This window comes from Amblyomma americanum, chromosome 7, assembly GCF_052857255.1.
Source record: "Amblyomma americanum isolate KBUSLIRL-KWMA chromosome 7, ASM5285725v1, whole genome shotgun sequence".
Taxonomy (NCBI): Eukaryota; Metazoa; Arthropoda; class Arachnida; order Ixodida; family Ixodidae; genus Amblyomma; species Amblyomma americanum.
This window is the reverse complement of record NC_135503.1, coordinates 107912121-107925551: the sequence shown is the minus strand read 5'-3', so window position 1 is coordinate 107925551 and position 13431 is coordinate 107912121. Positions and strand designations below refer to the sequence as shown.

The 13431-nt window shown below is 47.5% G+C and overlaps 1 protein-coding gene across 2 annotated transcripts in view; it reads left to right on the top strand.

Moving 5' to 3' along the window:
• The window catches only part of LOC144099467 (SEC14-like protein 4), a 53209-nt gene that overhangs the window by 20994 nt on the left and 18784 nt on the right, over positions 1–13431 (top strand). For both annotated transcript variants that reach the window (XM_077632795.1, XM_077632796.1), the window contains exons 2-4: positions 1872–1941; positions 8658–8701; positions 12824–12886. In XM_077632795.1, the coding sequence (XP_077488921.1) occupies positions 1872–1941; positions 8658–8701; positions 12824–12886 (177 nt within the window). The remainder of the gene's footprint in view (positions 1–1871; positions 1942–8657; positions 8702–12823; positions 12887–13431) is intronic.

Here is a 13431-nt window from a genome sequence, read left to right as displayed (position 1 = left end):
CGGCTTGCCGCTAAGAGAGTAATCCGCCCTTATATCTAATAAAGTTCTAACCTCTTGAGTGGCGATAAGAACAGTTATGTCCACCGAGACATTACCTAACCCCGCGCCGATCAAGGTGGCCGTGACCAAGGCCTCCCGTCGCCGACCTCGTTTCGATATGATTCGATGGGAGCGTCGGTGGCAGCTTGTCGACGATACGGCGTCTGGCGGCCTCGCCTCCAAAGGTCGCCTGGTCAAACAAAACATGCTTTCAAAGCCGTTTCTGGCATTCTGCAACTATGCAGACTAAAATGCAACCATACGCGCTCAGTTCTATGTTGAATTAGCGACCTTTACAACCTTTAAACGGACAATGTCGTGCGGTTACTGTAAGAAAATGCAATATATCCTGCATTAAGCATTCAATTTTATAGTCTTCAAGAATATATTGCAATACTTTACTGTTGCTCCAGAATTATCAGGTACTGAAGGTCTTTTAGAAAAATTTAAAAAATCGGCCATGATTTTTTTTTTTAAAGTCGAGTCGAATTGGGTCATTTTTCTAAATTTTGTAATTCCCGCAGAATTCAGCACACAGCCAAAAACAAGTAAGATTTTTTCCTGGCGGTAGTAGAATGGAGCGATAAATACTGAAAAAAAATTTCTAAATAAGCTCCCTAAAACTTTTTTCCCCATTATTGTCCTGAAACTGGCCTTCCTTGGTCGTTCAACTTTTTGAGCAATGTTAGGATTTCTTTTTTTCTACGAAATTCAATGAACTAAAATGGCCTTATGCTATGCATCGCACAGGCAAGTTTCAATTAACTACCGAAGAAAAGGTTCAGATTCCACGAAAGATTTTTTGTGGTTCTGCGAGGATCCAAACTTGCGTTCGCAAATCGAAAAATGAAACGCATACAATGTTTCTTGTCTTTTTTTTCAAAAAAACTACACACTTCTTTGCTAAACTAAGGCCCATTCCTTTGGGACGACACATTTTCCCATCGCATATAAAAATATTTGAAAAGAAAAATTGTTTATGGGACCTCAACGCCGTCCTTATTGTACACCCCACATATACAGGGCGTTCCAGCTAAAATGGATCAATGTTTTAAAAGACGCAAAGCGTTCTTTCCAATTCAAATCGAGTGAATGTTGTTAGGAGTTGTGTCATGTACCGTCCATTATTTTTTTGTTCCGCCTAAACTGGGGGTGCCGCATTCCCCTTGATTCAGTATAACTCTGCCGCAGAGAGACCTTGCTCGAGACACGTCTTGCGCGACACAGTTGCTATACACAGAGTCTAGAGCGAACCCGGCAGCTTCCCCTCTCATATATGCACATTTTCTCCACATTCTGGCTAACCATGGCACCGTCACTATAGAAACAAGTAACACCCCTTGACAGCGAGCCGTTACCATGAAAATTGGAAATACAGAGTGTATGCTAATCTTTCAACAACAATAGTTTCACTGCGCGCAGTTACAAGCGGTGCCAACCGGTGGCTATTACTGTCATGAAAATGGTGCTTGCAGACATCGTTCCTGCGACGTTTTTAGGGTAGATGTGCCATGAAGTGCAGAAAATTCTCCCTTAAAGCGAATTTCGATGCGTTTTGTAGCAATGAGACTTCAATTTCACGTCTCTTTTTTTCCGCTCATTATCTTGCCAGTACACAACCAGAGTCATTGAATACAAGGACTCTGGTACCAGGACGGCGCCGCAGTGAGGTTGAACAATCTACTTTCCACGGCTGAATTTCAAGAATAGTCTGTGAAAATGTTTTCCGAATGAAAGCTGCCTGAAACTGTGTAAGGTGGCACATTGGGATGTGGCGTCAGTATAAGCTGTCACCAGCGTTTTCTCTTCAATGTTTTTTTTTCCTTTCGCAGTTTCGCAAGAGACTGTCTGACGTCACCAAGCCGGAGAACACTGACCACTACCTTCTCAGGTGGTTGCGAGGTGAGCATCTGTCAGCGGCGGACTGCGTGGCCGAGGCGCAGAACTAACACACCCACAGTTGAACGCGACATGAAGCAGGGACCTCCCCCCCCCCCCCCCAAAAAAAAAAAAAACGCGCGGTTCTGTCCGTAATTCGGGCCTCGTACGTGTATCGCTATACTATTTCTTTTTAACCCCCCCCCCTCCCCCCGCCTATTAAAGAATGTAAATTGCTGTCACCCTTCGAAGCGCTCTTCATAGTATTGCGCCCGAAACGAGCTCAGGAAGCAGTCTTCTGCTGCTTTTTCCGGCGCGTTCAAACATCGAAGAAATGAGATCGCTTGAATGCGTCATTAAGTACTGTAGCCGTAAACAGTAATTACAGACTGAAAATTTAATGCAATCGTTATAAATTTCTCACTATGCAAAGCTGGATATCACTTTGATGAGTTAGTGAGAGGTATTCCGAACGCACTCGGACTGAAAAATCGCAGCCGTGTCACTATCCATAAGAACTTGCCTAGGTTTTTTTGCACTGAGAAGCTTTTTGCAGTTGGGGAGTGGAAAAGCTTGAAACCATCAATTTCACACAGTTCAACAATCAATGAATTTGTTAACTTAGTGGAGGATTTTTTCACATAAATTCTTGAATGTTATGCTCGCAGGTTCCACATAAGTATACAGTAATGACTTGAAAATTGTACTACGTTCTTTAACTATTTTGCACAATTTAGGTATTTAGTCAGATATCTATTCACTATAACATTTTATTGATAGGTATCAGCAGTTTCTTTGAGTCATTATTGATGTTGTATCTTCTTATCTAACAACGATTCGTTATGGTTATTAATTTAATTGAACATTTTCTTTCTTCGTTTATCTCTTACAGCATTTTTCTTTCGTTTACAAATTACTGTTCTTGCTGCTGAACATCCTTTCATATATTGTCTGACATTTTGTATGTGTTATGTGCCGTGCCTTTAAAAATCCTCCTGGGGACTGACAGTATTTCCGAACAAATAAATAAGATGCAGGCAGTAAATTAAGGATGTATTGGTTCGAAATATTCGGCCAAGAACTTTAGTAATTCTTAGCGCCGAGCAGCATATTGTCGAGACCTTTATCGGCGCTTTGCCATTTCAAACACGCCCTCGTTTTCGCGAGGAATTGCTGCCACGGAGGGCCCCCGGCGTAATGAATGAAGCCAGACAGGTTCTCCGCGATGCTCCGTGTATGTGAGAGCCCCTGAGCGCACGGAGATGTGAGGAGTAAGCGTTGAACGTGAAATGGGAACTAATCCACGTCAGCGGCAGCGATGGTTGCTGAGGACGCTACTGTTAACGCACATGATTTCTCCATGACCTACTCACTATGGCGGCATAAAAGAAACCGCGCACATCGACAACAACAACGTGTCACTCGCTGGCGCATCAGTCGTGCCTTCATAACGCCAGCAGAGATGCGCAGTTCGAGGTTCGTTTATTACATGTTTATGGTACAAGGTTATAAAAACACTGGAATACAGAAGGAGGTCCCAAAGTCAGAGACTGTGGACGGGACCTCCTGTAAGAACAATTGGAAAAAAGAATTAGACAGCAGATGCAAAAAAAATTTAAGTTGTTGGCATCACAAAAGAGCAGTGAGTGAAATACGAGAAATAATGCAAACTCTTATTTGAATGAAAAATTATTACACACCTAATAGCATACAGACCAATACAAAACACAAATCATTGAATGATATAAATGACAAAACTAGTACCATATACCAAGTAAAATACTATTAGGGGGATTGTAAAAATTGACGAAGAGCGGATTTAAAGGCACAAATATTAGATGATTGCTTAATGCTAACTGGTAATGAGTTCCATAATGTAGTGGCAGTAAAACGAACTGTTTGCTTTCCATAATTAGTGTTAGGTTTAGGGAGTAAAAAGTTACCGTTATTAGCAAAACGTGTGTCGTTGTGACGCGGATTTTGGTCACTGCTAGTCAACTTGCGATGAATGAGAAGAAACATCCATCGGAGCTCTAAAATGGCCAGCGACAGCAACGCAAGCTTCTACGCGAACTGCTGATCCTCTTCATGTTGTCCAAGGACGCCTGCTCAGAAACGCTGGGGCGTACAGCGCCATGCTGCAGAGCCGCCAGAGGCAGCGGCACGGCTACGCTCTGCTACGAAGGTCAAAGTCGAGTGAACCGATCGACGCCATGCCATTTGTATAGCAAATGTTTTAACCTGGTCTCCAACCTTTCTTCTCTAAAAGAGACACTGGGGATGAATTAAAGTTGGCCTCTATAGATAAAGTACCGCGTTTTAAAGGCAAAGAGGTTATAGTACTTTCATGGAAAGCGGAGCTCTGAGAATACAGAAAAGGTCGAAAAGAAATACAGGTGTCGCCACCGTGAACGTTTTCATATGCAAATTTCAACGACGTCACTGCATTTTGTGTGTGCGTGCCTTCGCGGATCAGTGAGGCCACGCTACAACGTCACTCATTTGCAAACGATGATCACAGAGTCCTCCTCATTATTGACGTCGCGAGTTTGAATCAAGTGTCAGGGAAAAAAAGGTTTCTTTTTTAAATCCCTTGTTCTCAGCAGTAAACTCGTCTATACCGCCCAACTGAGCATCGACTCAGCCAGAAAAAGCCACAGAATCGATTTTTGGTATTTCACACAATTTAGCTTGAAGTTTCCTCAACGTACCTCAAAGTTACGCAGTGTGACTTTACGAGTAAACTAGTAATTACATCAAAATGTCTCCTTTGTCCCGTGGTCAAATTTCTCATTGAGTTAAAAGTCAGAGGCTGCGCACCATGCTTTTATTAACTGCTGGGACGCCGTTTTCTCTTGGTACATACTGCAGCACGCTGATTAAAAAAAAAACGGAGCTTCCACTCGACCATTATGAGATCCGTTATCTCCCGATCGACACTGTCGAAGGAATCCTAAACGAAATATTCATGCTGCTAAGTCTCGACAGCCTCTGAAATATCAGTGAGATCATCGTTTCCAACCTACTCAAGAGGTGTATTCTAGGCACGAACTGAGCCACCAGACTGGGTGCCTGTCTTCGATGACCTAGTTATCTTCCGCACGAGTTTAATATAAGCAGTAGGATGAGCATGATGGCGTTCCTTTTTTATCGTTGTATAATACTGTGTATTCTTCTGGAGGACGAAACCCGGTCAGAAAGGGATGCTGCGCAAAATAGGCAAGACACGGAAGACCACAGGGCTATGGCTGGACTGACGGCTAATTCATTGTTAAAAAGCGCGGGAACACAGGACAGACGAAAGAACCCGCAACACAAGCGCTGATTGAGCTTTCGTATGCCCTGACTTCAGTTAGCAACTTGTCCAAGTAACAGCCTTAATTAGAGTAATTTCTAGTACCGTGGGCTCTCCTCTATGACAGCGCTTGTGTTGCGTGTCCTTTCTTTCGTCTGTCCTATGATCTTTCCGCGCTGCTTAACAACGAATCTGTACCAACATGCCCGAATCGCAGCCTGAACTGACAGCTAATAATTTTGATTGAAGACAGGCTGCCAAATAATTCAACCACGGACGCGCCAAAGCCACACCAAAAAGAAATCTACGCATGAAGATTTAAAAAAAAATCAAATTCCGCATTCGTCATTGTTAACTTCGACTTGGTCCCGGATGGCTTGTCGTTCTCGCGGTGACACACGGTAAGGGCTTTGACGGAGAGCTCGGACGTGTTGGTCCGTTATAATGCGATGCTTGGCAATTGGCGTCTGTCGCACCTTCGGCGATGTCGAAAAACACTCACTGTAGCTTTGAAGCAGATTGCGGATCTGGTCTTGTCTGTTCCGGTGCAGGGCTGGGTTGATGTGGAAAGTGGGCGAGTTATCTTGGTCAGGCGAATCTTCTGCGGAGGGGTCGGAGAGGGCGAAGGAGTCTCGTACGTCAGATATTTCGTCGAAGAAAGCAATCGTCGTTCCTCTGTTAATGTGCCGGTATTCTTCGCTGAAGTTAGCAGTACTTCGGCCTGGCCATTGCGCAAATGTGCGATGCCTCTTGCGATGCTGATTCCTCGGTCTAGGAGCAATTGCATGTTGCCCTCGATGATGGCTTAACCGTTAATGGCTTTCGTGGCGCCTACGGTCAGGATAACGCTTGATCGGGGTGGGACGCTCACTTCTTCCTCCAGGACACTCAGGGCAACGTGACTTTCCCGAGTTTTCATCGAAGCGATGGCTTCGTCCGTCAAAAGCGTGATCAGCTTGGATCGCAGGTCGATGATCGCCTGATGCTCATTAAGGAAATCCATGCCCAAGATCACTTCGCGGGAGCATTGCGGTAGCACAACAAAGGTCGCAGGATAGGTATGTCCTTTGACAGTCACTCGCGCTGAGCATCGTCCTGATGGCGTAATGAGGTGGCCCCCTGCGGTGCGAATTTGTGGGCCGTCCCAAGCCGTTGTGACTTTTCTGAGCTGCGCAGCGAATGTTCCATTCATCACCGAGTAATCGGCTCCTGTGTCGACTGAGCGGTAACTTTCCGGCCGTCGTTAGTCACTTTTAAGTCAGAGGTCCTGGCTCTTGCACTGCACGTCGCTCTTGGCGTCGGGTCACGGCTTCGTCGCGTATGCGAGTCGCGGGTGGGGCGTGTGGTCGAAGCTCTTCTGGGTGGCGGCGTCGTTTTCAAGGCAGCCTGCGTCATGGTCGGGGTTCTCATTGTGTGCGGCGTCGGTGCAGCGAGTGCCGGTTCTTCATGCGGCATCGCGGGTGCAGCGTCTTCATGGGGCGTGGTCGGTGGAGGATCTTCGGCGTTTCGCTCATGAGCAACCTCTGGAGGTGAGGTTGCTGCCTACAGTTTCCCCTACGGGGGCTGGGAGACCTTCCTCGTACCGCGGCTGCGTAGCTGCGGCGTGGCGACGCAAAGCGCGAGGTTGACGGCGATGGTGAGCGCGAAAAGCGGTTCGGCGTGTACTCTTCTCGACGCAGGTACTCGTCGATTTCCTGCGGACGTTGCCCGAAGCGTGGTCGTGGGGCGTTAATCGCAAATCCTCGAAGACCGATACGTCGGTACGGGCAGTGACGAAGAATATGGCCGGCCTCACCGCAATGGAAGCACAACGGCCGGTTGTCGGAAGTCCTCCAGGCGTCGCATTTCCTGGGGCTTGAGCGTCGGTCATAGGTTGGGCGGGCGGGGGCTGGGAGGCGGCGTTTTGGAACAAGTGGCTCATCTCGGGGAGGACGTGGGTGTTGTTGGGGCTGGGCAGTCTTTACTGCAGCGGCGTAGGTCATGGCCTGGGGTTCTGTGGCCGTCGGGGTGCCAAGTGCCTGTTGCACTTCTTCCTGTACCACGTCCATCAGAGTCGCTGCTTGTGGCTGTGGGGAGGATGGCAGTAATCGGCGTAGCTACTCTCGGACGATTTCGCGGATAACTTCCCGCAAGCTGTCGCTGGTGGTGGCCGGCGTGGCCGAACGGATTGCACAGGCAGAGGAAGGACGATTGTACTGCCGAGCTCGGACGTCGAGGGTCTTCTCAATCGTGCAGGCTTCTTGCATGAATTCCTCGACTGTTTTTGGCGGCTGGCGGACGAGGCTTGCAAAGAGTTGTTCTTTTACGCCGCGCATTAAAAACTGAACTTTCTTTTCCTCGGTCATCCCAGGGTCGGCGCGGCGAAATAGGCGCTTCATCTCCTCGACGTAACCGCGGACGGGCTCATTCGGAAGCCGGATCCTGGACTCGAGGAGTCGTTCGGCTCTTTCTTTCCTCACGACACTGGTGAATACCTTCAATAGTTCTCTCTTGAATAGCTCCCATGTCGTAAGGGACGACTCGTAGTTTTCGTACCACGTGCGTACGGAGCCATCCAATGAGAAGAACACGTGTCCAATTTTTGCCGCATCATCCCACTTGTTGAATGACGCCACGCGCTCAAATTGATCCAACCATTCTTCAGGGTCTTCGCCTAGAGATCCATTGAAAGTTGGCGGCACCCGCGACTGCTGTAGTATGATCGGAGTCGACATCTTCGGCGAGATTACGGTGCTCGGAGCAGCGTCTTTTCGCTGTCTGCTGCGGTCAGGCAGTTTCCCGAACTCAGGCTCTTCTCCCTGGAGACGTCGGCTGGCTCGCTGAGCTGCTGGCTGGTCCTCGGGTGCAAAGCGCTGAGTGCTAACTTCACGACTTGAAGGGGGCGTCCGGAACATGGAAGGCTACCCCGCACCTCCACCAGATGTCACGTAGTGGTGACGGCAGTCGAAGCAGCGATGAAGACGGACGAAAGGGTCTTCTAAAAGAATTGTTTATTGGGCTGACTTGCACCCAAAATGGACTGAATCACTCAGCGGCGGCGAAGCGACAAGCGTGCTCGGCGGTCGTCGAACAGAATGCCGGCCGCTGTAGGCCGTGCTCAATTTAAAGCTGATAGCGAACTTTCTAGATAAAGAGCGCAAAGTTATTAGAACATTCCGGAACAACGTAGAAACAGCTCTGCCTGGCTGCGATCAATCGAGATAAATGTAGTCACGTCTTGCATAGCAAACAAAAGCGATAAAGTGTTGTGGCGGCAGATTTGAAAAACGAACACACTGCAAATATTCGCGGCAGTATGGTGCTCTCACACAAGAAGACTAGTGATATGGTCCTGTAATCGCGCGCCTCTAGTCCTCTATACGCTTCAGCGGCACAATGAAATCCTATCTTTCATCTTTATAGAAGCTATTCGCCTCTAATTTGAGTTCTTTTTTTTTCTTTTCAGCAAGAGAGTTCGATGAAGTCAAGGCGGAACACATGTTGCGGCAGGTGAGACAGACTCGCACACTGCATGCTGAAACGTACACAAGAATGACTGGTAACAGCAGCACCAGCGCTGCGCCAATCAATGAGCAGCAGACGAAGGAAGTAAAGTAGTCTTGGGCGCACTGGGCCAGGTCACGCGGAAGTTTAACAGGACCGCAAAACACTGCAGTGCTTTCTCTTCTGTTTCGTAAGTGCCCCGTTAGTCCCCTTGTGATGGTGCAGTCGATTACTCTAGAGACAGAGCCGTAATATCAAAGCCTGCCTTAGAGCGAACAGCACAACAGCTGATTCACGACGGTAACGACTGCCATTGCATGGTAACTTCGTACCGAACAATTCTGGATAAAAGCGTTTTTGAATGGCGAAGAGTTTATAAACGCCATTTTTTATACATTGGACGATTTCACCATAACAATCTATATATGCGCAGAACTACCGTCGGCATGCATGCATTTTTTTTTTGCTAATAACGTTTTTGCTATCGTCAAAAGCGCTCCCCATTGGTTTCCTAAGGCAGTCCTAACTGCTCGATGCGGGCGATGGAAAAACTTTAAAATGAAGATTTTCCTGCACATCGGAGGAATGCACCATTACCTTAAATATTTCAATAACGGTACCTTACAATTTTATAATATTCAAAATTTTTCAAACAAGAATGTTGGACATGCACTAACTATACGCCTACTAATTTCATGTACATTGATTAGTCAGACCCACATTTTCCTGAGTGCTTTGCACGTACATCTAAGTGTGAATGAGGATACGCGCGTTGGTTGGCCTGCGAATGTGCGATGCTCAAAGTTAATTTTTACAGCGATAACTGTTAAGCGCCCGTTCCACGATTTAGCGTCGTACTATAGTAGTAGTATGGCGTAGTTTTCGGCGTAACCGGTGGTTACCATGGAAGGAGGAGGGAGGGTAGGAGGGAGAGCAGAGGAATGTAGCACAGTCTATCAGCGGCAGCTGCTGCGAAACGCGCAACACAGGGAGAAGACAATCGGCAGCGCTGCGCTTCTAGAGTAGCGTACGTGGAGAAGAGAGCTAGTCGAAAAACGACTATATGCGGGAAACTAAAACGAGCGCCTGAGAACTACACAGTTGTGAGGTGGCTTTCATATTCTCTACCACAGCATAGTGTAAAGAGAATAGTAAACGTTAAGGTTGACAACATTTCTAATTCAGACAACTTAGTACAGATTCATGTTAGCATCAAACTTTTCTATGTCCTACATCATCATCATCATCAGCCTGACTACGCCCACTTCAGGGCAAAGGCCTCTCCCATGTATCTCCAATTAACCCTGTCCTTTGCCAGCTGCGCCCACCCTATGCCTGCAAACTTCTTAATCTCATCCGCCCACCTAACCTTCTGCCGCCTCCTGCTACGCTTGCCTTCTATTGGGACCAACTCCGTTACCCATAAGAACCAGCGTTTATCTTGTCTTCGCACTACACGTCCTGCCCAAGTCCATTTCCTCCTCTTGATTGAGACTAGGATGTCATTAACCCGCGCTTGTTGCCTCACCCACTCTGCTCGCTTCCGATCACTTAACGTTACACGAGGAGGCAGCGATGGCGTAGAGGTAGAGCATCCGCCTCACGTGCAAGAGGACCGGGGTTCAGATCCAGGCGCTGCGTAATTCTCCACCGGGTTCGAAAAAAAAAAGAACTCCCCGTGTCGATGGAATTGCATAACCAGGCCTGGAGTGCGGCCTGATCACGGTGACCAGAACCGACAACGCACTCACTCACCAGAGCAGGATTTGGCCACCCTGGTGTAGTACTTGGCCACAACCTTCTATGATCAAACCAATTAACCCTGGGCCCTCAGTCCCCAGCGGCTGCAGAGCAACTGACCATGGCGGCGGTCAGACCTGTGACGCAGCGGAGGGTGCTAAGAATCTCTGGCTCCGGACAGGCCGCCATTGGAATCTGAACCTGGCAACGTTTAACGCTAGAACTTTAGCTAGTGAGGCTAGCCTAGCAGTGCTGTTTGAGGAACTAGCGGGAATTAAATGGGATGTGATAGGGCTTAGCGAAGTTAGGACAGGTGAGGCGCATGCAGTACTAAAGGCCGGGCACATACTGTGCTATCGCGGATAAGCGGATAGACGAGAACTAGGTGCGGGATTCCTCATCATTCAGGATATAGCTGGCAACGTAGAGTTCTATAGTTTTAACGAGAACGTAGCAGCTATCGTAATTAGGCTGAATAGGAGGTACAAGCTGAAAGTGGTGCAGGCCTACGCACCCACATGCAGCCATGATGGCCAGGCCGTTGAAAGCTTCTATGAAGACGTGGAATCGGCAATGGACAAAATAAAATCACAGTACTCTGTACTAATGGGCAACTTCAAAGCGATGGTGGGAAAGAAGCAGGCTGGCGACCAGGCGGTAGGCGACTATGGGACAGGTTCTAGGAATAGCAGGGGAGAGTTATTCGTAGAGTTCACAGACAGAAATAATTTACGGATCACGAATACCGTCTTCCGCAAATGAGAGAACAGGAAGCGGAGCTGGAAGAGCCCCAATGATGAGACAATAAATGAAATAGACTTCAGACTATGCGCTCACCCTCGCATTGTGCAGGATGTGGAGGTCGACGGAAAACTGCGCTGTAGCGACCACAGAATGGTAAGGTATCGAATTAGCATAGATTTTAAGAGCGAATGGAAGAATCTAGAGAAGCAGAATCCCATTAACGCGTACGCGGTAAGAGGGAAAGTAGAGGAATTCTGGATTTCGCTACACAACAGATATTCGGCTATAGCTGAGGAAAACGATCTTAATGTTCAAACAATGAACGAAAATCTCGCAGCTATCAATACGCAGAGTGCGCCGTAGTAGTAGGCGGTAGGATGGTTCGACAGGATACCGGCAAGCTATTTCAGGATACGAAAGATCTTATTAAGAAACGCTAAAGCATGAAGGCGTCAAACCCTACAGGCCGACTAGAACTAGCAGAGCTATGTCCTGCATACGCCAGCGAATCCTCCTTTTTCACAATATGTGGCGCCCTCTGGTAAGTAGAGAAAATTTGTCATCTACTCGTTTTAAAACAAACGCAGGTGGGAGACGTAGGCGTGATCTGGTTCCACGAGGAGCCAGCTGGGCTTGCGAAGTGGCAAGTGTGTGTGGCCTCGACAGCTGCCGCCATCTGTCGCATGCTCCTGTCACTAATATGAACCGCGCATGCGTAGTGTGACCAGGCGGTTTCATTTTTAACCAGTGGAGCTGGAGGAGAAGAGGCGAGCATGCGCAAAGCGGCCTTGTGACAAAGGCGGATTCACGAAATGTGAACAGAGCCTAGCAATAGTCCTTTGACTGTCACGAGAGAGCTCTCGGAAAATGCAGAGTGCATAAGAATTTTCTTCTAGTTAAGTAACAATAGCGAAGAAATTATATGTGCAGTATTTAACTTTTGCCGTTTCTTCCGCTCGAATCCTCTCCTCTGCTTGTTAACTTGCATCTCCAGGATGAAATACGACAAGATATTGGATCTTAAATAAGAAGGAATGCACGTCTAGCTCGCAGCAAGCAACGCCAAGCCCATCGTCCTCATCATCACCACGCGAGTCCAACTACGTCCACTGCAGGACAAAGGCCTCTCACTTATCCCTCCAATTTAACACAACAGCACTAAGACCAATAGTGTTTAAATAACGGGTCCATACAGCAGGCACACACGCAGGATTTTTTCCAATCTCTCCCTAGCTACTCACATGCTGATCATGATGCTCTTTAATGGCGCGAGGGCATCTGTGGCCAAAGAGCGCCATGGCACAAGGTGTTCTCGTCTTCTCAAGATGGGGTCAAAGACCCATTTTCTAAGCATTTCACCCCATAGAAGCCGAACACCGGATCAAGGAAAAGTGTGTACCCGTTGTATCACCGGTTAGTAGACGGCACCACTGGGGAGCGAACCCGTAGCTCTCTAATACGGGGTTAGCTGATGGCATGCTGCGCCAGTGGTATTGTTTAAACTTTGCCTCTAAAATGTTTTCTAAACTTTCACTGTAGCTGGCGTCTAACGGTACCCGAAGCAATCACAGTAGAATGCAAAGTGCCTGTGCAACAACTCATATTTTGGCGACAATGAAGCCGAAGTGACCCCACTTTTTGCAGAGCCTGGCCTGGAGACAAAAGGTGGGCGCCGATACTGTCCTTCAGGACTACACGCCTCCCGAGGTGAGTTTCGCTATCCAGATCGAATCTGCCGTTTCAATAAGAATATCGGTCATCGGTGTTTATTTCATGAAGTGGCAGAGTTGAAATTATAAACAGCTAAGTCATGCCTCGTTAATATGGGTACTTTGGGTCCCGAGGAAAAGTATCCATAAAGCGAGTCATTCGTGATAACGAATCATGAAGAAAAAATCTAAAAAAACACGCTTTATGATTACGGACTGTTTCTGCGCATAGCGGTGAGCAGTGAAGTGAAAATTGACAATGTTGCAAGCTCCAGATGCAATATTCGGTTCGCCATTATCATTAAAAGCACGTTTGAGGCTGTCCATGAGACATGTGATGACGCCTGTTTACGTGATGAAGCATACTTCTACTACGACTGTTCACATCCAAAAATCTCTGTAGTCACTGGGGTGACAGCTGCTGTATTTGACTTTGAACGTAGTGAACAAAGAATGCTTTTCGAAGCCATTCATGCAATGAGGGAAAGTTCAAGGCGCGTTGACCTGGGTATCTTGCCACTGTACAGCATGGGCAACATACAA